The sequence below is a fragment of the Trametes versicolor genome (assembly GCF_000271585.1).
Source record: "Trametes versicolor FP-101664 SS1 unplaced genomic scaffold TRAVEscaffold_6, whole genome shotgun sequence".
Classification (NCBI taxonomy): Eukaryota; Fungi; Basidiomycota; class Agaricomycetes; order Polyporales; family Polyporaceae; genus Trametes; species Trametes versicolor.
Window position 1 is genome coordinate 2,078,130 of NW_007360326.1, and position 21,432 is coordinate 2,099,561.

At 59.2% G+C, this 21,432-nt stretch overlaps 7 protein-coding genes across 7 annotated transcripts; 5 read left to right on the forward strand and 2 right to left on the reverse strand.

Moving 5' to 3' along the window:
• Positions 1 to 373: 373 nt before the first annotated feature.
• Positions 374 to 1,434, forward strand: TRAVEDRAFT_37625 (glycoside hydrolase; the record flags this gene model as incomplete). The annotated part of the gene is made up of 3 exons (XM_008040079.1): positions 374 to 553; positions 610 to 1,090; positions 1,148 to 1,434. 3 exons carry the CDS (start codon positions 374 to 376, stop codon positions 1,432 to 1,434), a joined length of 948 nt encoding a protein of 315 aa, XP_008038270.1.
• Positions 1,435 to 2,019: 585 nt separating this feature from the next.
• TRAVEDRAFT_58906 (uncharacterized protein) lies at positions 2,020 to 3,165 on the reverse strand. The gene is made up of 4 exons (XM_008040733.1): positions 3,037 to 3,165; positions 2,787 to 2,958; positions 2,618 to 2,728; positions 2,020 to 2,564 (listed from the first exon to the last, which is right to left on the reverse strand). Exons 1-4 carry the CDS (start codon positions 3,103 to 3,105, stop codon positions 2,056 to 2,058), a joined length of 861 nt encoding a protein of 286 aa, XP_008038924.1. The 5' UTR covers positions 3,106 to 3,165; the 3' UTR covers positions 2,020 to 2,055.
• Positions 3,166 to 3,556: 391 nt separating this feature from the next.
• TRAVEDRAFT_149215 (60S ribosomal protein L37) lies at positions 3,557 to 4,339 on the forward strand. Its single transcript, XM_008040734.1, has 6 exons — positions 3,557 to 3,597; positions 3,658 to 3,702; positions 3,779 to 3,814; positions 3,871 to 3,918; positions 3,983 to 4,092; positions 4,149 to 4,339. Exons 1-6 carry the CDS (start codon positions 3,595 to 3,597, stop codon positions 4,183 to 4,185), a joined length of 279 nt encoding a protein of 92 aa, XP_008038925.1. The 5' UTR covers positions 3,557 to 3,594; the 3' UTR covers positions 4,186 to 4,339.
• Positions 4,340 to 4,459: 120 nt separating this feature from the next.
• Positions 4,460 to 6,158, reverse strand: TRAVEDRAFT_47931 (uncharacterized protein; the record flags this gene model as incomplete). Its single annotated transcript, XM_008040205.1, has 5 exons — positions 4,460 to 5,163; positions 5,239 to 5,306; positions 5,362 to 5,557; positions 5,792 to 6,052; positions 6,101 to 6,158. 5 exons carry the CDS (start codon positions 6,156 to 6,158, stop codon positions 4,460 to 4,462), a joined length of 1,287 nt encoding a protein of 428 aa, XP_008038396.1.
• A 171-nt stretch (positions 6,159 to 6,329) lies between these two features.
• Positions 6,330 to 8,822, forward strand: TRAVEDRAFT_37629 (uncharacterized protein; the record flags this gene model as incomplete). The annotated part of the gene is made up of 8 exons (XM_008040080.1): positions 6,330 to 6,526; positions 6,591 to 6,684; positions 6,827 to 7,018; positions 7,083 to 7,215; positions 7,265 to 8,217; positions 8,239 to 8,366; positions 8,417 to 8,566; positions 8,621 to 8,822. 8 exons carry the CDS (start codon positions 6,330 to 6,332, stop codon positions 8,820 to 8,822), a joined length of 2,049 nt encoding a protein of 682 aa, XP_008038271.1.
• A 207-nt stretch (positions 8,823 to 9,029) lies between these two features.
• On the forward strand, positions 9,030 to 13,693 carry TRAVEDRAFT_168589 (cysteine proteinase; the record flags this gene model as incomplete). Its single annotated transcript, XM_008040735.1, has 7 exons — positions 9,030 to 9,580; positions 9,894 to 10,565; positions 10,614 to 11,106; positions 11,159 to 11,272; positions 11,325 to 11,408; positions 11,471 to 12,814; positions 12,871 to 13,693. The coding sequence occupies 7 exons, from the start codon at positions 9,030 to 9,032 to the stop codon at positions 13,552 to 13,554; spliced, it is 3,942 nt and encodes a 1,313-aa protein (XP_008038926.1). The 3' UTR covers positions 13,555 to 13,693.
• A 452-nt stretch (positions 13,694 to 14,145) lies between these two features.
• Positions 14,146 to 16,825, forward strand: TRAVEDRAFT_168593 (dihydroxyacetone kinase). The gene is made up of 12 exons (XM_008040736.1): positions 14,146 to 14,201; positions 14,272 to 14,370; positions 14,436 to 14,525; positions 14,588 to 14,605; positions 14,672 to 14,753; positions 14,810 to 14,827; positions 14,878 to 15,024; positions 15,078 to 15,219; positions 15,281 to 15,613; positions 15,665 to 16,037; positions 16,110 to 16,227; positions 16,284 to 16,825. The coding sequence occupies exons 1-12, from the start codon at positions 14,189 to 14,191 to the stop codon at positions 16,654 to 16,656; spliced, it is 1,806 nt and encodes a 601-aa protein (XP_008038927.1). The 5' UTR covers positions 14,146 to 14,188; the 3' UTR covers positions 16,657 to 16,825.
• Positions 16,826 to 21,432: the final 4,607 nt, after the last annotated feature.

A 21,432-nucleotide genomic window follows, 5' to 3' on the forward strand; every position in this document is an offset into this window, starting at 1 on the left:
GTAAGTTGCCTGTCATGCCAACAATTCGAGGCCAGGGCTGGCCAGGGGGCGGGCAGCGTGACTACATCCACCTGGTCGCCGGCCGGAGGCGCAAACGATCAAACGATCAGTCGGAGTGCAGCGCCCCAAGCAAGAGTGATGCCATCCCGGAGGGCCACAGGCGGTCAGTCCGCTTGCGGAGAGCTTACGCCGACCGCGCCTCCAGCTGTGGTGGTGTTCCAGTATAAAAGGGTATGTTCGAGGACCATGGAACTCCAGCCCCCAGGTTCATTACTTGCCTTCGTCTTCACATTCACTTCTCAAGTCCGCTAGCCGGCTTTTTTTACATTCACGTCTTCATTCTACCATCCCGGCGATGTTCTCCTTCACCCGCATGATTTCTTCCGTCTCTGCCGCGCTGGCGCTGGCGTCCGTGAGCAGCGTTCTCGCTGTGCCCATCAACACGAACGTCACGCCGCTGGTTGCTCGTGCCACGGCACCTAGCCCGGCATTCGTCATCTACACGGACAAGTTTGTGTCCGCGGACGTGCTTCCCCCCGCCACCTCGCTCGCTGTGAGTACCTCTCCCCGCCGCAGGCCTTGACGCAGTTCGCTGACCGCAGTCCACAGGGTTACAACGTCGTCGCCCTCTCCTTCCTCACGCTCAACGGCGCGCTCGACCAGGCCGGCGCATACGCCGCGCTGACCGCCGACGCGCGCGCCGCGAAGAAGGCCGAGTACACGGCCGCCGGCATCAACATCATCGTCTCCGCCTTCGGCGAGACGGACAAGCCGACGAGCGCGGGCGCGGACCCGACCGCCACCGCGAACACGATGGCGCAGTTCGTGCTCGCGAACCAGCTCGACGGGATCGACGTCGACTACGAGGACCTGGACGCGATGAACAAGGGCGACGGCGCGGCCGAGGCGTGGGTGTCGACGTTCACGACGACGCTCCGTCAGACGCTGCCCCAGGGCCAGTTCATCCTCACGCACGCGCCGCTCGCGCCGTGGCTGTCGCCCAACGCGCAGTTCGCGGCCGGCGCGTACCTGACGGTCAACAAGAACGTCGGCGCCCTGATTGACTGGTACAACATCCAGTTCTACAACCGTGAGTGACATACCCGGCCAACTACCGCGAGGATCAGTGCTGACGCATCGCTTGCAGAGGGCCTCTACACCGACTGCACAGGCCTCCTCACCGCGTCCGGCGGCGCCTTCCCTGGCTCCTCCGTCTTCGAGATCCAGGCGAACGGCGTCGACCTCAACAAGCTCGTCATCGGCAAGCCCGGCACGGCCGCCGACGCGACCAACGGGTTCATCGACCCCGCGACGCTCGGGACGTGCGTCGACCAGGCGAAGGCAAAGGGCTGGAACGCCGGTGTCATGGCCTTCCAGTTCCCCGACGCCGACGCGACCTGGATCAAGGCCGCGAAGGGCACGTCCTTCGCGTGAGCGCCCCGGGCATCCGCAACACCTCCGACATCCGCATCCTGAAGACGACGAATCACGACCCCCCGACGAAGATTGCCACTCCATCATGCGGCGGAGGTTGAACCTCTCTGAGATCCACGATGTATCATAGTAATGTGTCACGACTGTAACGTAATGAATTATTTGTTTCGGGGGCCACATACTTTTCGGTGTGATGACTGCAACAACTGGCGATGGGGAAGCTGTACTTTCCTTCACCGGGCTATGTAAGACACTGAGGAGCTACCCAGCTTGTTGTAGCTGGTTTGAGTTGCTCAATGTGTTAACCTCACGATGAGAGGTGGTCCACGCACAGCAGAAAAGTTGTGACCATAAGGGATGGACCTCCCACTCGAGCAGAAAACGTCGTTTGCCTAAGGGGGGACTGCGAGCTCTGTGCGCCGTGCCCGGGAACGTTTGCTACATTCGCGCATACTGCCGATGGGAACACAAGTTCTGAATCTCTCTGCCCATCTATGATTATCCATCCGTCATATCAATGGATATCAGGATACGGGTCTGTTAACTGGAGATCCAAACCATCCGATGATATTGTCCATAAGGTCCAAACAAACACAGTACACCATCTCCCAGTACAACACATCACAACGTCGCAAGCGGCACCGCCCGCGGGATGGTCATCGAAACTTCCTTCCAATACACCCCAATGCTATACGGTTCGACGTCAGGAAAGTCGACACCATCTGCCATCCTCTTCTTCGCCGGCTTCTTCGCCACCTCTGGGTCCTCATTAGGCGCGCCTTCGGCCGGGGCCAACAACCCTTCGCACCGGAAGGGCTTCGTGCGTCCGCTGTATTCGTTGCACTCCATAAGATGCCATCGCGGGATCTCGACGAGCCTGCCCATAGCGCTGTCGGGCAATGCCTCCAACGGAGGCTGACACAGCGTGACTCGCGGGAAAACGGCGAGACTGGCGGGGATGGAGGGGACCCATGGGACGGGCTTGACGAGGGCCGCGAAACACGCCTCAGAAGCAAATGTTGTGGGCGAGGTGGCGGGGAAGACGCGGACTTCTGTCGCGTCTGGATGGTCCAGCGAGGGTGTGAACACAAATTCTGCGAGTTCACGGGGGAGGCCCCAATTATTCCGCCCTGTGTGCGGTATAAAAGAGGGGTTTGCATGCAAAGGGCACGATGGACCTTACCGTTGACGAGTGCTTCTGGGGTGGAGACATATGCTCGCGTAACGCGATGTGATGGTTTCTGGTACGGGTTCACGAACTCGCCTGGGGCGATTGCGAGTTCATCGAAAGGTCCTAAAGGCACATCATAACTTTCAGTAATGTACCTCGACGTCGCTCATATAGGCTTTACCTATGGGACTCTCCGTGTAGCGTATAAGGGTGATTGAACCCCGTCCGCCACGGAACGCATCCTGTTCCGTGCTAGCTTTGTACAGCTGTGTTTCCTTGCTCGGAAAGTAGCTTATGGGCAGCGATTCCCCAGGCTCTGTCTTATGTCCAAGCGAGGTAACAAACCACCATGCCTGATTACAGCATATCGCAGAGCCACCATCAGTCAACAGCTGTCATATGGCGCGTAGATGGTGTGGACGTCCACTCACTTCTGCCTTTACTGCCCACGGCGCCGGTACAGGTTTGATGGTGGAGGATGTCGCGTCGTCGGTACTCATCTCAATCGTTATGGTGGTCAAGATACAAGTTTACGAGCTCGACGCTGTGCTCGTCGTGCATAGCACCCCTTGATACCGCGGGGCAGTGGGCACACCGGTCCCGTCGCTAGCCGCGTGTGCGCCAGAGTCGGAGACCGCGCGGCGCGCGCGAGAAGCGCACAACCACCGAGCTCTGCCCAACTCTTCCGCGACAAGGCAAAAACGTGGCTTCACACACACACAAAATGGCGTCCTTTCTGCAAGACAGACGGGTTGTTTGAAAGCGTTTCTGAGCGCAGGGACCTCTGCGTTGAGCGAGAGAACGAACATTGGTTAGACGCTGGTCAAGAAAGGTGACCATCGTAAGCGCCGGTGGGAAGGAGGGAAGTTATGTAAGCGAGGGTGGCTGTTGGTACTGTACAGCTGTGCCCGATTTGTCCACGGAGACTTTCCCTATACCTGAAGCACGCACGCCGCCGTACTCAACGCCCCCGACTCAAATACATCAAGATGGTGCGTATCCATGCTAATTGAAGTACTGCCGGACGACTGACCGACTCTTTATTCTTCCAGACGAAACGCACACGCAAGGTCGGCGTTACCGGAAAGTACGGTACTGTGAGTTGATTTGCCCGCCGGACATGGCGGGTTTCGATGTTGGAGAAGGCCCAGGGCTGACTCTGGTGGGATGTAGCGTTACGGTGCCTCCCTGCGTAAGCAGGTCAAAAAGGTGTGTAGTATGCTCTGCAAGTGTCCGGCATCAGCTGAACATATTCGCTCGGTCAGATGGAGATCACCCAGCACGCCCGCTACACCTGCACGTTCTGCGGCAAGGTCAGCCAAACGATATGGACTTGCGAAGACGGAGTGGATTCTAATCGTGGTGGATATCATGCAGGACTCCGTAAAGCGCCAGGCCGTCGGCATCTGGAAGTGCAACTCGTGCAAGAAGGTCATCGCTGGTGGCGCGTGGACTGTCTCGACAACGGCGGCTGCGACCGTTCGCAGGTACGTACCATGTCACCGCGCACTGCTTGAACACCAAGACTTATGTGCCTCTCCAGCACCGTTCGTCGGCTCCGGGAGATCACGGAGGCGTAATCTTGTCGGGTCGCGTTTCATGCTCTGTTTTCCTTTGCCCTCCACGCATATATATGTCCCACGCTATGAGCACCACCAATATAGCCAGCCTCATGCCGCCAGTGTATTCTACCATGACGATGTCTTCGACCGACGTGGACCGGAACTCTAAGCTCGAAGCACTCCGTGATCATAGAAACGATTCTAACATTCACGTCCAAGACAAATTACATGATGATAGATGGACAACGGATACAACAGTCTGAACGGCACAAATCCAAGTAGAACATATACGCTACGCGTGAACATCTATGGCGTCGTCATCATCGCTATGGGGCTCCTGGCCCTCTTCAACCTCGTCCATGTCGTCCTCTTCTTCCTCCTCATCCTCCTCATCGTCGTCACTTTCCTCACTCTCACTCTCGTGGAAGGTGAGAGAGATAAACTCATCTCCGAGCTGGCCGTCTTCTGCTGTGATCTGACGAGAGCTAGACGCACTATGAGTATCATCAACAGTATCTGAGTTGGCCGAAGAAGAGCCAGCCGTCGAGGGTGTTGCAGTCGATGAGGACCCAGTAGAAGTCGAGGCAGGGGGTTGGACAGTGGAGGAAGGAGCCTTGCGACCGCGGTTCGCGCGGATGACGTGCGGGAGCTTGCACCCCTTGATCGTGCACTGGCCCTTCTCCGCAAAGTCGGGGCACTCGCGAACGTGCTGCTTGTCGCAATCGAGGCCCTTCTCGCAGTACCCGAGCACGGCGAAGTCGCGGCAGATGCCCTCGCGCGCACCTACATGCACGTGCGGGTAGAGGCAGTTCGCGCGCGTGCAGCGGCCGTTGTTGGCGAAGTGCACGCACAGTGGCGTGCGCTGGGGCGTAGGGTCGTGCGAGAGCGCGCACGTCTCAGCGGTGTGTGGGCAGTTGCCTTGGAGGAAAGGCCAGCAGATAGCGATCTTGTTCGGGTCGTGCTGGTACATGCACGTAAGGCCCCGGTTGCAGGAACCTAGGTCAGTGCGGGGATGAAGAGAGGATGAGCTTGTACGTGAGGTCAATTGCGTAACAAACAGTGATGACGCACCTGTCGAGGTGAAGCGCGGGCAAGGCTTGTCTGAGTATTTGGCTTTTTTGGCCGCGAGACGACGAGACCTAAAAAGAACGGTAAATACTGCATAACAGAGTGCGCCGGAGCAAAGGAACAAACTGGTATGGCCTCCGATTATTATTGAGGGTCATGTTGCGATTCATGGCACGTCCCCTCGCGGAGGTCTTGGGCTTGTATGTTCGAGGGCCGGTCATGAGCGTGCCCGCTTTGTTCCTCATGAACGCCGGGTGTGGAGCTGGTGGCCGCGTCACAGGTCTTGTCATAGTGGCGGAAGCCGGCTTGGCAGGTTTGGGCACTGTTGCGATGCTTAGCGTGTATCTCCTGGGTCGTATACGATAGCAGACCAGAAGCAGCCCATCCGATGCAAGCCCAGAGACGGAGTTCAGACCTGCGAACCTTGTTGCCGATATCGCGAACGTACTCAATTACCAAGCAACGTTGGAGACCAGTCCGACTCCGCCTGCTTGAGTGCAACCAGAGTGACTGCGGCCAGCAGCCACCGATGACGGGCCTAAACCGTCTGACTTACGGTCTTTGCGTACTAGTGTTCGCCCCGATGACTCGAAGGCGATACCGTCGATAACGACATCGCGCGTTTCTTGAGGTAGGCTAGGAGTTGGGCGAGAGGCCGGTCGGGATGATGGGATGGCGGATACTGGGGGCCGGACGGCTTGGGAAGGGGGCTTGTAATTGGGGTTAACATAAACGTTGCCTCGAGGTCGTGTAGCGTTGGTCGCTGGGACTGCAGGACGCGCGACCGGTCCTCCGGTCTTTGCACGATTGATCGCACCTGTAAGATGGTCAGAATGACCTATGTAAGCTCTAGGAATCAACAAACCTTTGAGACGTTCAATTTCGAGCTTGATAGCTTCTGCAGAGGTGGTGGCAGTATTCATGGTGGTGGTTGGAGGAAGAGATGAGTGGAGAGTTATCCGCTCGGCAACCATGCTCATATAATCGCCCAATTTGGTTGCTCAGCCACCCAGCACATTTCTGCATTGACCTTCGCTGTTCTCCCGCGAACCACCACCACCTCGTACCTGGGATTCCTCATCTTGTTGTCTCTCATGAGCAGAATACCGCCTGCACTGCTCTATCTGACAATATACAATCCAACCTTGAAGCCTGCCACGCTTGACCCGGATGACGAAGATGCCGAAGAGCTCGCACACATCCTGTTCCACACCGCGCGCGAACATGCGGTTTCGCGCGACAAGATTCTGAGACAAGTAGGCCTAGCGAAGGCTCTCGTAAACTTCTCAGAGTGAGTGTACGTACGCGGGCTAGATGGAAGGTGGTATAGTGCTAACCGGGGCTTCGGACCATAGGATGTTCAATGCGGGCGTACCATGCGAGAACGTACATTCGCAAGCGAGGCGCATGATCATGCTGTCTCCTGAACCGAACTTTTGGATACATGCCGTGAGTACTATGATTGCAGATGTGGGCAAATGGGACGCATCCATGTTCGAACACCTGGGGGTTGCGGCGAGCCCGGGCAGTGTACTTCGCATATATAAACTCGAGTGGTATATGAGTTACAAGGCACTAACCCTCGAGGTAGTGCTTCGAGGTTGCCAAGACACCGCGTCCCCCACCTTCTACGAGTAAAGCCAAGGAGACCTCCAAGAGCAAACACAAGGGAAAGGAGAAGGAGCAAGCACCCCGTCCTCCTGTCCAGTATGACTATCATGACGGCTCAGTCCACGACGAAGCTCTGCGGACACACTTTCAGCGCGGATACGAGGGATTTAAAGTGCGTGGGCGATATGTGCACGCAGCGGAGGAGGTATCATTATTGAGAGTTGTTAATTCTTCAGCTCCTCCATGGTTCATTTACGTCCGTTCTGTCCACGCTCGGTCAACAAGCACTAGAGCTACAACTAGAGCGCTTCTTCACGATCTGGGCGTGGAAGTGGGACATCGAAGACGAAGACTTCGGCTCCCATCTCGGTATGTCCTGTCGTGACCGAGCCGCCTACATCTACTCAAATACAGCCAGGCATCCCGCTACACCCTTTGCATGCCAAACTGACACCGCTACTGGAGTCTCTCACGTCTACATTACCTCAAGAGCTTACAACCCTCGCTCTCATACCTCCTTATGTGATACCTCCACCTGCTCCTCGATACCCTCCTGCTCTCGTCCACTACGTCTTCTCTCGCATTCCGCCACCGCCTACCCCGGTGTCTCGCAACAACTCATCTGGGGCTGGCGCTTCTTCAATCCCTCCTGTCGTTACAGACAAATCCACCGCCCTCGTCCCTTCGGGGACCGCTAAGCTGGCAACCAATCCCGACCTCGTTTCCACGGTGGCGAGCAGCCTACTCGCCATGCCAAATATGCCCATTATGCCCAATATGCCCTCCATGAATCTGGGATTGGACGCGAAGAACTTCAAATGGAACTGGCCAGGCTATCTGACTTTTGGCAAGTCCGGTGCGAGCTCGAGGCCCTCCTCGATGCCTCCAACACCGTCTAACACAGCGGCCGAGAACGGGGGCTCCTCGCAAGTCCAGTCCGGGAATCACGAGGAAGCACTGAAGCCTGACGGCGGGACGGGAGGAAAAGGGAAGGGGACCCTTGACGTTGATACAGTTTCTCTGCTGGAGGCCATTTCTACGGAGAGCATGGGCTCGTACACTCGGGCTGCATCCCCCACTCCGTCTGCTCTCTCAAGGAGCTCCAAACTTGGGGATACGAGCACCCACGACGTCACAGAACACCTCTCTCCCGTACAATCGACGAAGTCCCCCGTACTAGGGAATGGGGATGTGGCGGAAGCGAGTGATGTTTTTTTGGTGTCTCCTCCAGACCCCCTTCAAGCCACAACTCCTCGCGTGTCTCGTTCATTCCTCGGATCCAGTGTGTATCTGGCAAGTCCCGGCGACCCGCTTGCCACGGAAAGGAAGCGTGTCTTACATCTTACGGTATGTATCTCGACGTTTACGTCGGTATTACTCTCAACCCTCTAGCAGCAGGACGAATGTACCGTCGCGGTTGTGCTAGACATGGACCATACGCTCGATCTTGTACAGCTGGCTGATGACGCTGTCGAGCTGATCGAAAGCTTATCAAAGGTCATAGAGGAAGGGAAATCACGGTGCGTCATATTCTGCCACGGTCCTGAGCGGACATTGACCGTTCCCACAGAGCGAAGGATGCCCAGATCCCGTCTGCGACGAAGATACTCCAGCCAAAGGACAAGTATGTCATTGCAAGCGACGAATATACCACTACATCGTCCGCGGGCTTCACTTCACGGTCCGAACATCTGTATGACGGACAGGAACTTCTTCGAAGGTCTGTCCGTACTTTGGCGCACAATCCAAGCAATCTCACGCAAATGTTGTCTAGCGACCATGACGTTCTCGAAGTCTTCTCGCGTGGTCAGAATCCCCAGCACTGGTATATTGGGAAGCGCGGGCTAGGAACGGGCGCGGACGGGCGCGCGGTAGAAGGCGAAGCATATATGGAGGTCTCGCGGAAAGAGACCACACTGACGGATGTGGACAACGAGCTCGCCGGTGTGGTGAGGAGGTTCATAGAGCATCTATGAGTATCCGCTGGACATGGAACCGCTTTATTTCTATATCGCTATGTGCCATTATCCCAACAAACCGATGGACCACTCACACGATAGCTTTTTGTTTTGTCAAACGCGTCTTTCACCGCGGACCGCAGGACGGGCGCCTATTTATGTGTACGCGGCCGGCTGGGTGGCTGTCTCGTTTTTGTACTTTGCCTCTGAACGACCACTAATGCTATGCTGACGCCGCCATCGCCATCGACCTCTCCCTCATTGACGACGCAGGACACGACGAACAGTCGCAAGCGACAACGCTCACTATCCATGCAATCAGACGCCTCCACGTCCTCGCCCAAACGCTCCGCTTCACAAGACCCCCAATCCTTCCAGTCCAATGACGTCCCCGGCCTCTTACTGCCAGACAACAACCGCGAAATCGACGCGTATATGGCGGAACAAGGAGAGGATAGCGGCCAGGCTGCCGCCCCTACCGCAGGCACAGCGTCCACTTCTGCGCAGAAGCTCGAGTTCTTGAAGCGTTCACAGGACAAGTCCATGCAGGTCGGCGAGACCTGGTACATCGTGCCCCGAAGATGGTACTTCCGCTGGAAGAAGGCCATTACGGGCGAGGAAGACAAGGAGGGCCGCGTAGAGGAGAAAGACCTGGGACCAGTGGACAACACGCCTCTCTGCGATCAGAGAGGGCAGGTCACATCCGACCTGATCGAACATGTCGATTGCGAGTTCGTACCCGAAGAGGTCTGGACGAAACTCTTAGAGTGGTATGTGTTGTATTCTATTGGCTGCTTGGGATTGGTTCTGCACTGCGGCAATGTTTGCACTGGCGTGGTATGGGTTGCATACCGCCACCTTCATTTGAGACGTAATGCGCGGGCAATCGAAGTTTCATGAGTGCCGCGAGCCCTCCGCGGCGTGTTGTATGCTTCAGGTCGCGGTGTACGCGCTTTGCGTGGGTGTCCACCGCTGCCGCAACGTATCCCATCCATACATGTATCTGGAGACCGCCACCCTTATGGCCATGGCTTGGACGTGTCTCACTCTACCGTTCTTTATTGACGCTGTGATGTGGTTGTATCGCAGGTACGGAGAACCTAGGTATCCTTTACCTCGCAAAGTCATCGCACGCGGGCTAATGCAAGAGCCGGTACTCGAACTCCGACCACCATCCTTCAAGGTGCATGTGCTCTCACCCACCAGTATACCTGGCCAGTCTTCGCCGGTGAAGGAGGTCACGGTCTCGTCCACGGACAAAATCCGCGCTGTGCGCCACGCGTTTGCCGCGGCCGTTAGCCCTCAGAAGGCCGCGTCGGGGCAATTTCGTGTATGGAAGACGACCTCGGATGCATCCCCGGACCAGCTATTGTTTCCTGCAGATACCCTGCGCACATGTGGCGCATCCCTTCTCGAAGACGACGAGAACACTGTAGGGGATGAACTCGTCGACACTAGTGAGGTGTTTGTGGTGGAACTCATGAACAGAGAGAAGTGGATCCTCGACGCTTCGGAGGTTGCGCCACCACCAAACGGTGCTCCGCCACCATCCGCCCCGCCACCACCTCCACCACCCACACAACCAGGACCTCTCTTTGGCTCGGGGACCGATTTCTTCACCCAACTCCAGAAGAAGGCTTCACCGGTAACGGACGCGACCACCACGTCGGCATTCAAGCCCAGTCCTGCTAACTCTTTGACTAAGTCGTCCACCCGTCCAAAGGTTCAGCATGATCCGGGCACTCTTGGTCTTGGCAATATGTACGTCGCCTCACAATGGGACCTGACAGTAATCTGACCAACATCTAGGGGTAATACTTGCTTCATGAACTCGGCTATCCAATGTCTGGCGCACAACACGGAGCTCGTGGACTATTTCCTTACTGGGGTCTATCAGGAGGAGCTCAACCCGGACAACCCGCTCGGGATGCACGGCGCGGTCGCGCAAGCCTTCGGTGCGCTCATGTCGCGGATCTGGGATCCTGAGTCTACCATGTCCTCGTACACGCCACGTGAATTCAAGCAGACTCTCCAGCGCTTTGCACCGCAGTTCAGCGGGTACCAGCAGCACGACTCTCAGGAGCTCGTTGCGTTCCTACTCGACGGCCTCCATGAGGACTTGAACCGTGTGCTGAAGAAGCCCTATGTGGAGAAGCCCGATTGGGAGGGCGGCGGAGACAAGGAGCTCGTCGAGCTCGCGAATACGTCGTGGGAGGGGTACATGAAGCGGAACGATAGTGTTGTCGTGGATTTGTTCCAGGGTCAGTACCAGAGTACATTAGTATGCCCCGAGTGTTCGAAGGTACGACATCATTGGTCGACGCACATGTCAAACCCACTAACGTGAAAAATAGGTGTCCATCACATTCGACCCATTCATGTACCTCACGCTGCCGTTGCCCGTGCAGAAGAAGTGGCACCATACCGTCCTTTACATTCCTTGGGATTTGGAGAAACCGCACGTCCGGGTATGGAGACCGTCTACAGAGGTATCATGAGGTATTGACGCTATCTCCCTAGGTGCCAGTAGAGCTAAACCGGCACTCGAGCTTCAAGGACGTTCGGCAACTTTTGGGACGGTGGATGGGTGCAGACCCTGACAATGTATGACATGTCATTTCGCTCTCGATATCTATGGTGCTAACCACACTGCATGTCGCGCTCAGCTGCTCACCCTCGAAGTCTTCAGTCATCAGTTCTACAAGAACCTCGACGACACTGTCGTCTGTGAAGACATGGCAGACAACGACGTCATCGTATGTTTCGAGCTTCCGTGCAATGCCCAGCAAAGCAGAACGTACAAGCCCGACCCAGACGACCCCTTCATCATCCCCGTCTTCCCCTGCGAGAGTCCCCCGTTGAGGCCGACATACAGGTCAGGGCCTAACCTGTTCGGATACCCTTTCGTCACGGTCATCGATCAGGAGCAAGCGAAGGACCCCGAAGCGATCTACGACGCCATCGTCTCGCGCCTGCAGCGCTGGACTGTCCAAGCAAGCCACCTATCCACATGGGAGGCCGGTTCCGCGGACGATATGGAACCCGTCCACATCCCGATCTCGGGTTCACCTGTCGTGAACTCCGTCACCGAGATCAAGGAGAATGGCGAGGTCGTGACCGTCGAGGAAGCCGCCCCGGAGGAGGGTGACATCGCCGACGAGAAGGCGTCCGTCGTCCACCAGGAAGACGAGGACGATGACATGGGTTTGGAGGACGCAATTCCGCGAAAGGTCGGCTTCAAGCGCGACCTCTTCACCATCCGCGTACAGAAGTGCGAGCAAGCGTACGGCGTCGGCCACAGCTCCTTCGGCAACAACCACGGCCGCTACGAGACGTGGGAGCAGCGCGCGTCCGCGAAGAACGGGATCCTGTTGCGCCCGAACGACGCGTTCTACATCGAGTTCGACGACGGCGTGAAGGCGTTCTTCTTCGGGGACGAGCGCAACTCGTGGGAGTACGCGCTCTGGAACCACTGGGACGAGTTTGTGCACCCGGAGCTCGCTGCATCGCGCAAGGCCGCGTCGACGCAGAAGCAGAAGGGCATCACGCTGCAGGACTGCCTCGACGAGTTCACGAAGGAGGAGAAGCTCGGCGCGGACGACCTGTGGTACTGCCCGAGCTGCAAGAAGCACCAGCAGGCGACAAAACGCTTCGACCTGTGGAAGCTGCCGGACGTGCTCGTCGTTCATCTGAAGCGCTTCAGCAACAGCCGCATGCTGCGCGACAAGATCGACACGTTCGTCGACTTCCCGATCGAGGGCCTCGACCTCACCGAGATGGTCGGTGAACGCCTCGTGGGGAGCAGGCTGCGGGAGCAAGGCGCGGACGTCGAGGCACTAGGCTTGGACGACTTGGATGAGCCTTTGCAGTACGACCTCTTTGGTGTTGACGAGCATCTGGGCGGGTTGGGCGGAGGGCACTATCGCGCATATGCGCTGAACCATCTCACAGGGAAGTGGTACCACTTCGACGATTCCTATGTGACTGAGTCAAGACCGGAGGCAGCAGTAGTGAGTTCTTCTCCGTCTCTTCTTGACTCCAATCGCGCTAACGTGAGTGCCTGCAGAACGGGAATGCGTATCTGCTCTTCTACAGACGACGCACGAGTCGTCCGCTGGGCGGTAAGAGCCATGCTAAAATCGAGGAAGCCCGTGCACTAGCCCTCGCGCAGCACAACGCCGTCCACCAAGAGGACCACCAGCTTCCAACGCCGCCCAGTGACGGCTCCCTCTCTCGCGGCGATACGTCGATACTCAGTAACGCGCCCACGGTCCTGGACTGGCCCACGCCGACCTCCATGAACAGTTCCTCCCCAGCCTCATCTCCCCTCCCGCTCGAGGATCGCCCCCCGACCTTCGACGACGCGCTCCTGGACCCCGTCATGCAGTCCTCGCTAGGGCTGGGCGACCTGCCCCTTGTTGGCGGGCAGCTCGAGCTTCCCGATACACTCTCTCGCGGTTCACCGTCTTCCATTGACGCGGAGCCAGACCTTGAGAATGATGACACGGACTCGCCGTTCTACCAGCCCGACGGGGAGGGAAGCGACGACTACGACCTCAGCCAAGACTTCTCACAGGACTCCGTGCGGCTCCGCAACGCCGTGTTCAAGCGCGACGGGTCGCCGGAAGAGGAGGACCCTGCAGACGTGCTGATGACGCCCGTAGAGTCCGAGCTGGACGAGACGGACAGCGCGCCGTACGAGATGTCGGACGATCCCCCGGTGGTGGGGTCAAAAGGGGCCGAGGCATGATACATGATGGACAGACACATCGTTGACGAGAGGACACGAGGAGAAATGTGGTGTACATTGGCTGTAGATCGCTAGAGCCCGATAATGCGTACGTCGCAGAACGGCAAGCAAGCATGTAATTCCATTCGCAATCTGTAACCTTACTCAGTTCACGGCGGCTAGGGGATCCAATTGGTCTACTGGACAGGGGCTAGAGTCTGTAAGGCCGCGATGGCCTTAGCTGTTCTTTGGCTGTATGGGTCGAGGCCTACGAGATGTTCCAAGCTGATAATTCTCATACTGCGCCCGATGCTTCCAGTCGAGGTCGCTCTGATCTTGCCACTGGCCACTCACAACGACACCACGGTACCTCCACTTGAGAACCATAAATACGACACGTTCGCCCATCTGTCATGCTCCCGGCCGCGTCTGGGCCCAGCTCAACTGTCTGCGGCCTGTACTAGGTCATCTGCATCAGGGCAGGCGTGAGCCCTCCAGTGGCCGGAGCGGCATCCCGCCTCCCTCGTCATATGGTTGGCCGGTGGCCCCCCTGCCGTCTGCCGGCTATATAGGGAAGCACCCGCGACCACCACAGTCACTGCGGTCAACCTCAACCGTTTGAGGCTTTCTCTCTTACCATCTCTATCCTGAAGCCATGTCCATCCAATGTACGCAAGGTTCCTCCTCCCGCCGCGGGCGCGGTATGACGGAAGAAGCTAACTTCAGAGCGTGGGATAGCGAAACACTTCTTAAATAACCCGGAGACGCTAGTCGTCGACTCCCTCCAGGGCCTATGCACCCTTAATCCTCAGCTCGCACTCGATGAGGAGAACAAAGGTATGATGCATTGCCTTGAAAGAATCAGACGAAATGCTGACTCCACAATGCACGATGTCCTGCAGTTGTGTACCTCGCATCCCAGGATCGCTCGAAAGTCGCGCTGATCTGCGGAGGCGGATCCGGCCACGAGCCTGCCCATGCGGGATTTGTAGGTGAGCTCAGGAGACCCTATTGTGTGTCCAGTCTTCCGATCGTGACTGATACTGTTCGACAGGGGACGGGATCCTCGCTGGTATGCAGAACGAGAACCTGATCGCACACGCGCCCGACAACTGATCGAGCCTCGGCTGCAATCTAGCTGCCGTATGCGGCAGTATCTTCGCCTCTCCTAATGCAAGCCAAGTTCGGCGGGGAATTGACCTCGCAGAAAACGAGAAGGGGTTAGTACGCAGTTACAAAAGATGGGACGTTTTCTGATGCAACCATTCTATTGCAGAACGGTGATCATCGTGAAGTAATGCTCGTATCTCATCGACGCATTGTCGGTTTCTCATGTCAGTCTAGGAATTACACCGGAGATATCCTTAATTTCGGCCTCGCAAAGGAGCAGTATGCTGCTCAGCACCCCGACAAGGCCGATCGCGTGAAGTTCGTAATTGTAGGCGAAGACGTCGCCGTCGGCAAGACACAGGGGAAGATCGTCGGCCGTCGGTCAGGATCCCAATACTAGTCATTGTCGACATATCGTACTCATCTCCATACAGAGGCCTCGCTGGCACCGTGCTTGTATACAAGATTGCGGGCGCTCTAGCGAAGCGTGGCGCGAGCCTCGATGAAGTGTACTCGGTCGCCCAATGGGTTGCTTCCAACGTTGGAACTATTGGTGTGGGCTTGGAACATTGCCACGTACGTCCACCTTCGAAACATTCCAGAACGACGTGCTCTGACGTGTCATTAATCGCAACAGGTTCCCGGAACTGCCTCGGGGGAGTCTCATCTCGGCCCCTCTGAGATTGAGATCGGCATGGGCATCCACAACGAGCCTGGCCACCGCCGGTTGTCCCCTGTGCCCCCTCTCAAGGAGCTCCTTCCTCAACTCATAGAGTTCTTGACTGTGACAACCGACGCCGATCGCTCCTTCCTTCCATTTAGGAATGACGGGAGCGACCGGGTGGTGCTCCTGGTCAACAACCTCGGTGGGGTCAGTGAGCTCGAGCTCACCGGCGTCGTCGCCGAGGCTCGGCGCGCGCTCGAAGCAAAAGGCGTCAAAATCGAACGAGTACTGGCTGGGACGTTCATGGTATGCCTTCATACTCACGCTTTCGCGAATTCTCTGTTCATATGACTTTAGACGAGCTTAAACATGCCCGGCTTCTCGATCACGACGCTTCTCCTTCCCCACGAAACCGGCCCATCCGACGTCCCCCATCTCGATTCACTCATCCTCTCGCTGCTCGACGAGCCCGCCAACGCTCCCGGGTGGAAGTGGAGCTCCGGTACCGTCCCTCCGGCCGCCGACCAGATCGCCTCTGGGGCGAAGCGTCAGACAAGCGCCGTCGCGCAGGAAGACCTCGTCTCGCTGCGCGCCGAGGACACCCAGGCGTTCAACGCGGCCGTCGAGCGCGCATGCAACGCGCTCATTGCCGCCGAGCCCGAAATCACACGCATGGACAACATCGCGGGAGACGGCGACTGCGGGCTGACGCTCAAGGCGGGCGCGTCTGGTGCGTTCACTCCCGCTGTCCCTGTCCGTTAGCGTTTTCAGCGTACTGATCGCTGGTCGGCGTGATTTACAGCTGTGCTCAAAGGCTTGCAGGCGGGCCGGATCTCGGGCGACGACGTCGTGAGATCCGTGATCGCCATCGCGCAAGTCGCGGAGGAGGAGATGGGCGGCACGAGCGGCGCCCTGTACTCGTACGTTCTCCGACCCTCCAGCCGATCCTTCATCCACTGACGCTCGCACTGCATAGCATCTTCTTCTCGGCTCTCGCACAGGGCCTGCAGGCGCACCATGCCGGGGCGCAGACGCTGTCGCCCGCGCTCTGGTCCTCCGCGCTCACCTCCGCGCTCGCGAAGCTGTACACCTACACCCGTGCGCGCCCGCCGTCACGCACGCTCGTCGACCCGCTCGCGACGTTCATCGAGGCGCTCGCGGCGGCGAAGGGCGTAGACTTCGCCGCCGCGTCCAATGCTGCGGGCGAGGCAGCGCTGAAGACGCGCGACCTGGAGGCGAAGGCCGGGCGCAGCGCGTACGTGGAGGGCGACAGGCTCCGCGAGGAGCGCGTCGCCGACCCGGGCGCGTGGGGCGTGAAGGTCATTCTGGAAGGCATCCTCGGGCAGTGAGTGTAAAGTGCCGGGTGCCCTGTCGCACGTAAGCTGTATCGCTAGAATGTGGGAAGGCTGTTGTATGATTATCCCGCGCGGCCGTTGTCCTGGTCCTGGTCCATGTAGCAGCAGATGGTGTATTCAATTCATTCCGCTCGAGCTTCCAATCTGACCGTCCGGGCTCGCCTTCCATTCAATCTCACCCAGGGGGACATCGGCGATCGTCATTATGCATCGGGTGCTCGATCCTGGGTATCGCAGACGTTAAAGCGTAATAATTCTGCGACGTTTCGCCGACCGTCTCGTAACATACGGCTTCTATACAGGCAGCAGTACAAGGACTCGCACAAAATATCGACACACTTACGTACAGCGTAAGTACTCTCCGTGCTCTGGCGTTTCGTATGGCTCTCCATAGGTCGAAGCATCCACCGCAAAGATTGCACGTCCACTGCGAACCATCCCTCCGGCAGCCTCGGGGATCATCGCTCCCTCCCTCGCCCTCCTTCCAAATACCGACCGCCCCGTTAAGTCCCCGCCGCCGGCCCAATCACTCCATTCCGTCGAGGCACCGTCCCCCGTTTCGGCAACAGGGCGCAACGCGGTCTCCCCTCGCACCTGACCATTGGTCGTCGAGGGCCCCAAGTCAGCAGCCCGCGCCGATCGACGATCGAGCGACGCTTGTTTGCGGTCTAACGGGGTATGGGTGTGTGGAGGTGCTCACGGGGCGCGGTGGTGCGCTATGGTCGCCGGTGGTCGCTGGGCCGTAGCTCAGCGGCGTGGCCTGATCTGGCTACGGCGGTGTGGTGCGAGCAGCGGGGGATTTGTGGGCGGACAGGGATGATGTGGTCTCGGACTCACCTTCACGACGTCCCGGGTAGGCTGCATATCAAAGGGTCACAGGCAGCGAGAGATGGCCTGAGGCCTGAGTCTTGCACTCGAGGAGGGCACTGGTCGCATAACGCGGAGGTATTGACGGTTTGTAGGTGCCTATGACCACTGGGGATCGGTGCGCTGAGTGGCCGCGGTGGTGAACCGCGATGGTGAGGTTGGCCCGACGTTGCTCCGTTACACTCTTGCGGTGTCCTGATCGGTGGCAGCCAAAGGACGTTGCATACTGAACGTCCTCCGTATCGAACCGCTGCATCAAGAGCTTGAGTATGATCCGTGCGCATCAAGACACGCAAAAGATGGGTGAAAAGTCGAGCTGAGACCAAGTGGGCAGCCAAAGAACCAGGACGGCCGCGGTCCCAGCTCGCTCGGCCCCGCGAAACCACAGAGTCTGGAGGGGAAAACAAATCGGTCCAGACACCGACCGCGGCGACACGCTTTCAGTGGCCTCGGCCGCCTTAGACCGCCCCAGCCATAAACACATGTCTCCACCGATCGAAGGACGACTCACCTCCCGCCCAAAAATCTGCGGGGCGTGCCTGATCGCTGTGCGTCGATGCGCCGCCCTGGCGTTGGAATTTGGCTTGACGGCCTCGTACGCGGGCAGGCACACAGAGACCTTGTGGTCCTGGATGGGCGGGTGGATGACCGGGCGCGCTGTCTTGCGCTGTCAGTGTCAAACCCGGGGCCCCAAGCGAGCGACGCTAAACCCCCCGGGGAACGCGCCTCCAGAAATTTCACAACGCGCGCCGCAGATGGCAAAAGCCACCATCGACCCCGTGCTCTCGGAGTCGTACGCGCCCCCACAACCTCAGGCCTTCTCCGACTCGCGCGCGTCGGGGTGGCCGCAGAGCCCGGACGCGAGAAAAACGCCGCTGGGCAGCCATATGGCAGCCTTACGTCCTTGCTCCCACCCCCTTGCGCGCGCAGCCATCGAGGGATTAAAAAAATCAGCGTGGCTTTGCCTGTTCGAGCGGGCGGACGGGTTTTCTGAGCGCGCCGCGCCCGAACGCGTACTGCTGGGCGCGCGCTGATGGCGATCGCGAACACGGAGATTCGAAGCGTGCAGGGTCGGCGGGATGGCCTGTGGGGCCTGGGAGTCCCAAATCCCTGAGAACCTCTAATGCTGCAGAGAATCAGATGTGCAGCGCAGATCCGGCGGAGGGGAGACTAGTGCCTGCGCGACTGAATGGGCGGTGGAGCGCGTTTTACGTGAAACAATGTGCGCGCGTAGGCCGCTTCGCGCGGGGCGTTAGAGGTGGGTGTCGCCCCATGGATATCAGCCGGCGGGATCTGCGCTGCTTCGCGAGCGGGACCGCGTGCACAGTCGCACAAGATATCCTGGGCGCTCGGAGGACGCGTTATGTCAATGCGAATGCGGAGTTCGTGCACGCTCGGTGTTTATTGTAGAGTACGTCGGCGGAGGCGCGTAGAGTGGAGATAGACGGTCGCGCCGTCTTCTGTTACACGCGTCCACAGCGCGGTTGCGTCGTCCGGGGCTCCGGAGCAGCGGCTTATCGAGCGCGTCCCGCTCCCATGGACGAAGTCCGACATGCGAAGTTCGAGCAGGGGATGACCCAGGATGGCGTCGACGATAAGTGCAGCCTCGCACGCCCTCGGCTAGCCAGCAGCAGTGTTGCCCGACAGAGCCCGAGGGGTGCTGACCGCGAACCTGCAGCTGCTCTCGGAGGACTGCTTACGGCGTGCTTACCTGTTCCACATCTTTTTTTCATGACGCAGCCGTCCAGTGATTGCAACCCCTGAGATTAAGGTACATGCTCGCCGTAGAGCGTCGGTGATTCGACCAGCGCAAACCCAAAGGAGACACCTGTCGCCCCAGCACGAACAGTCGTAGCCCCATGGGGGCCCTGGGGTAACGTCTCTTCCCCGCCCTGCCCTGCGCCGCCCAGACCCCGCACACTGGCGCGCTCGGCTCAAATCCCGCCCGTCCAATGAACACCGTCGGGCGACACATCGCGCCCAGGACGCCTGGGCGCGCTCTCGCCGTTCTCTGGAAAACACGCAAGAGTGTACGTGCGCTGCTGCGGGGAGCGTGATGGCCCGCGGGGGGGATCAGACAGCCCGCCGCGGCGCCGCCACGATCTGCCCCGCGCACGAAAAATGTGCCGTTCGCGTCTTGATCAGGGGTGCGAACGTGGGGACGCGCGGGCTCGTGAGGGAACTGGGAGATGAAAGTGGGAGTCGGGCGGAGGGGCGTGGAAGTCGCGCGCGATGGACGCGATAGGACTGAGCGACCCAGGCGCGCTGCCGGCGGGGTTCATTGGTTCGCGGGGCTTCCCACCGCCCATGGGGCATTGGCGAGATGGTTGGATGGCAGCAGGCCGGGGTAGCCATCAAGCGAGCGGACCCTGTACGTGCGGGGTTGGCACGCAGCACGCTGAAGCGGGGGATGCGGGGCTCGCGACGTTACGTCCAGGGTGCAGTGCGGCCGTCGCGCGCGGCATCAGCGCCGCTAGCGGTGCGAGGCTGCTGGAAAATCGGCGGGCGTGACTGCATTCGTCTGGGGGTGCATGCGCAGGTGTCAGTACTCACGAATTCGAATGCGGGCGGCGGGTGCGCCCTTTGCGGCGAGTTGCGTGGCGTTGGTCGCACACTCATCCACGCCGTTTGACAGTTGACAGCAGCAGCCGTGCCGCACGCTGGTGATCGGTTTCTTGCTCGATACATAGCTCTTTGGGGTAGTTTAGCAACGCAACATCGGCCGACTCACGTCCATTGCATCTGGTCGTAAGAACGGAGGCCAACGTCGAGTATTGCAAGGTTCGTGAGGCAATCCTCGGGCGCATTCTGGATGCGCCGGAGAGCAGGCACGGCCGGGGATGGAAGAATTGGAAAGGGTTCAATTGGGAGAGGACTCGGGGCGGAGCTCGAGTACTTGCGTTGCTGCTCAACATTCCTGCGAAACTCCGCCGCCGATCGCCCGCATCCGGCGGCAAGCGACAGGCCCCCGCGTCGACCGACCGTTGCTCTCATCCTTCGTGTATGTAAGAGAAGAATGGACGAGCACACGAGATGACGAAGAGGGAGTCGACGCAGCAGGTGACGTCGCTCATGCCCAGTGGCGCTTGCGACCCTCGGCTACCATGGGCGCCTGCCCGACGCCACTCTCTTCCCACGCACGTCGGGCGGTTGTGCCTCGTTACGCTGTGACTGCCGCGTAACGCCTCGGTGCCGGGCGTCGCACGGCGGCTCGAGCGTGCGTCTTGGATCCGCTCCCCGAGAGCACGAATCGCCTGCAGCCGTCGGTGCATCCGCGCGAAACCTCCGACCGCACAAGCTCCGGGGCCGGCCCAGTTCGCATCTCTTCCGTGTGGCAGTGCGCGCGACCGCTAGGCGAGCCTTAGCCACGGCCCACGGCGTGCACGACGCCCGGGCTCCAAAGGCCCATTGTCCGACCCCGCCGCCGTTTCAGAGCGTCAAAGGGGCCCGGGGCTCGCAGCCGGCATGCCGGGCGCACGCTGCACCGTGGGCGGCCCAGCCTCGTCCCAGGCGTTGCTGCCAATCGCCCGCGTCGTGCGGGTAAACGGAACGCAGGCGAGGTGACAGTCGGCATTCGGGGCCATCGTTCTCCGATCGTGGGATGAATCCCTCCCGGCGCACAACCTGGGGAGGACACCTCAGCGCACGACAGCGGGTGGCGGCAACGGCGGGGGGCGCGCTTGGCAATTTTTTTTCGAGGATCGACCCCGCGCGCCTGGCGGGGCCGCCCAGGCTCGTCGCGCACATTTCGCATCCTCCAGAGGCGGGCGCGGGGCGCAGCGATCGGGGCTCGGTCGGGAAGGCGCTGGACAGGAACGGGGGTCGGGTCATGTGAGTCGCCCTCGTCCAATCCAAGCCCTCCATTTCTGTTCCGCTCGCTCGGGCGCGTCTCGAGTCGCGCCT

Coding starts and splice junctions, on each gene's coding strand:
- TRAVEDRAFT_58906 (XM_008040733.1), bottom strand. CDS start 3,105: ATGAGTACCGACGACGCGACATCCTCCACCATCAAACCTGTACCGGCG. Junction 2,959..3,036: donor CGTGGGCAGTAAAGGCAGAA/GTGAGTGGACGT, acceptor TGCTGTAATCAG/GCATGGTGGTTTGTTACCTC. Junction 2,565..2,617: donor CCCAGAAGCACTCGTCAACG/GTAAGGTCCATC, acceptor TACCGCACACAG/GGCGGAATAATTGGGGCCTC.
- TRAVEDRAFT_149215 (XM_008040734.1), top strand. Junction 3,703..3,778: donor TTACCGGAAAGTACGGTACT/GTGAGTTGATTT, acceptor GGTGGGATGTAG/CGTTACGGTGCCTCCCTGCG. Junction 4,093..4,148: donor GCGGCTGCGACCGTTCGCAG/GTACGTACCATG, acceptor GTGCCTCTCCAG/CACCGTTCGTCGGCTCCGGG.
- TRAVEDRAFT_168593 (XM_008040736.1), top strand. Junction 15,614..15,664: donor TACTGGCTGGGACGTTCATG/GTATGCCTTCAT, acceptor ATATGACTTTAG/ACGAGCTTAAACATGCCCGG. Junction 16,038..16,109: donor GCTCAAGGCGGGCGCGTCTG/GTGCGTTCACTC, acceptor CGTGATTTACAG/CTGTGCTCAAAGGCTTGCAG.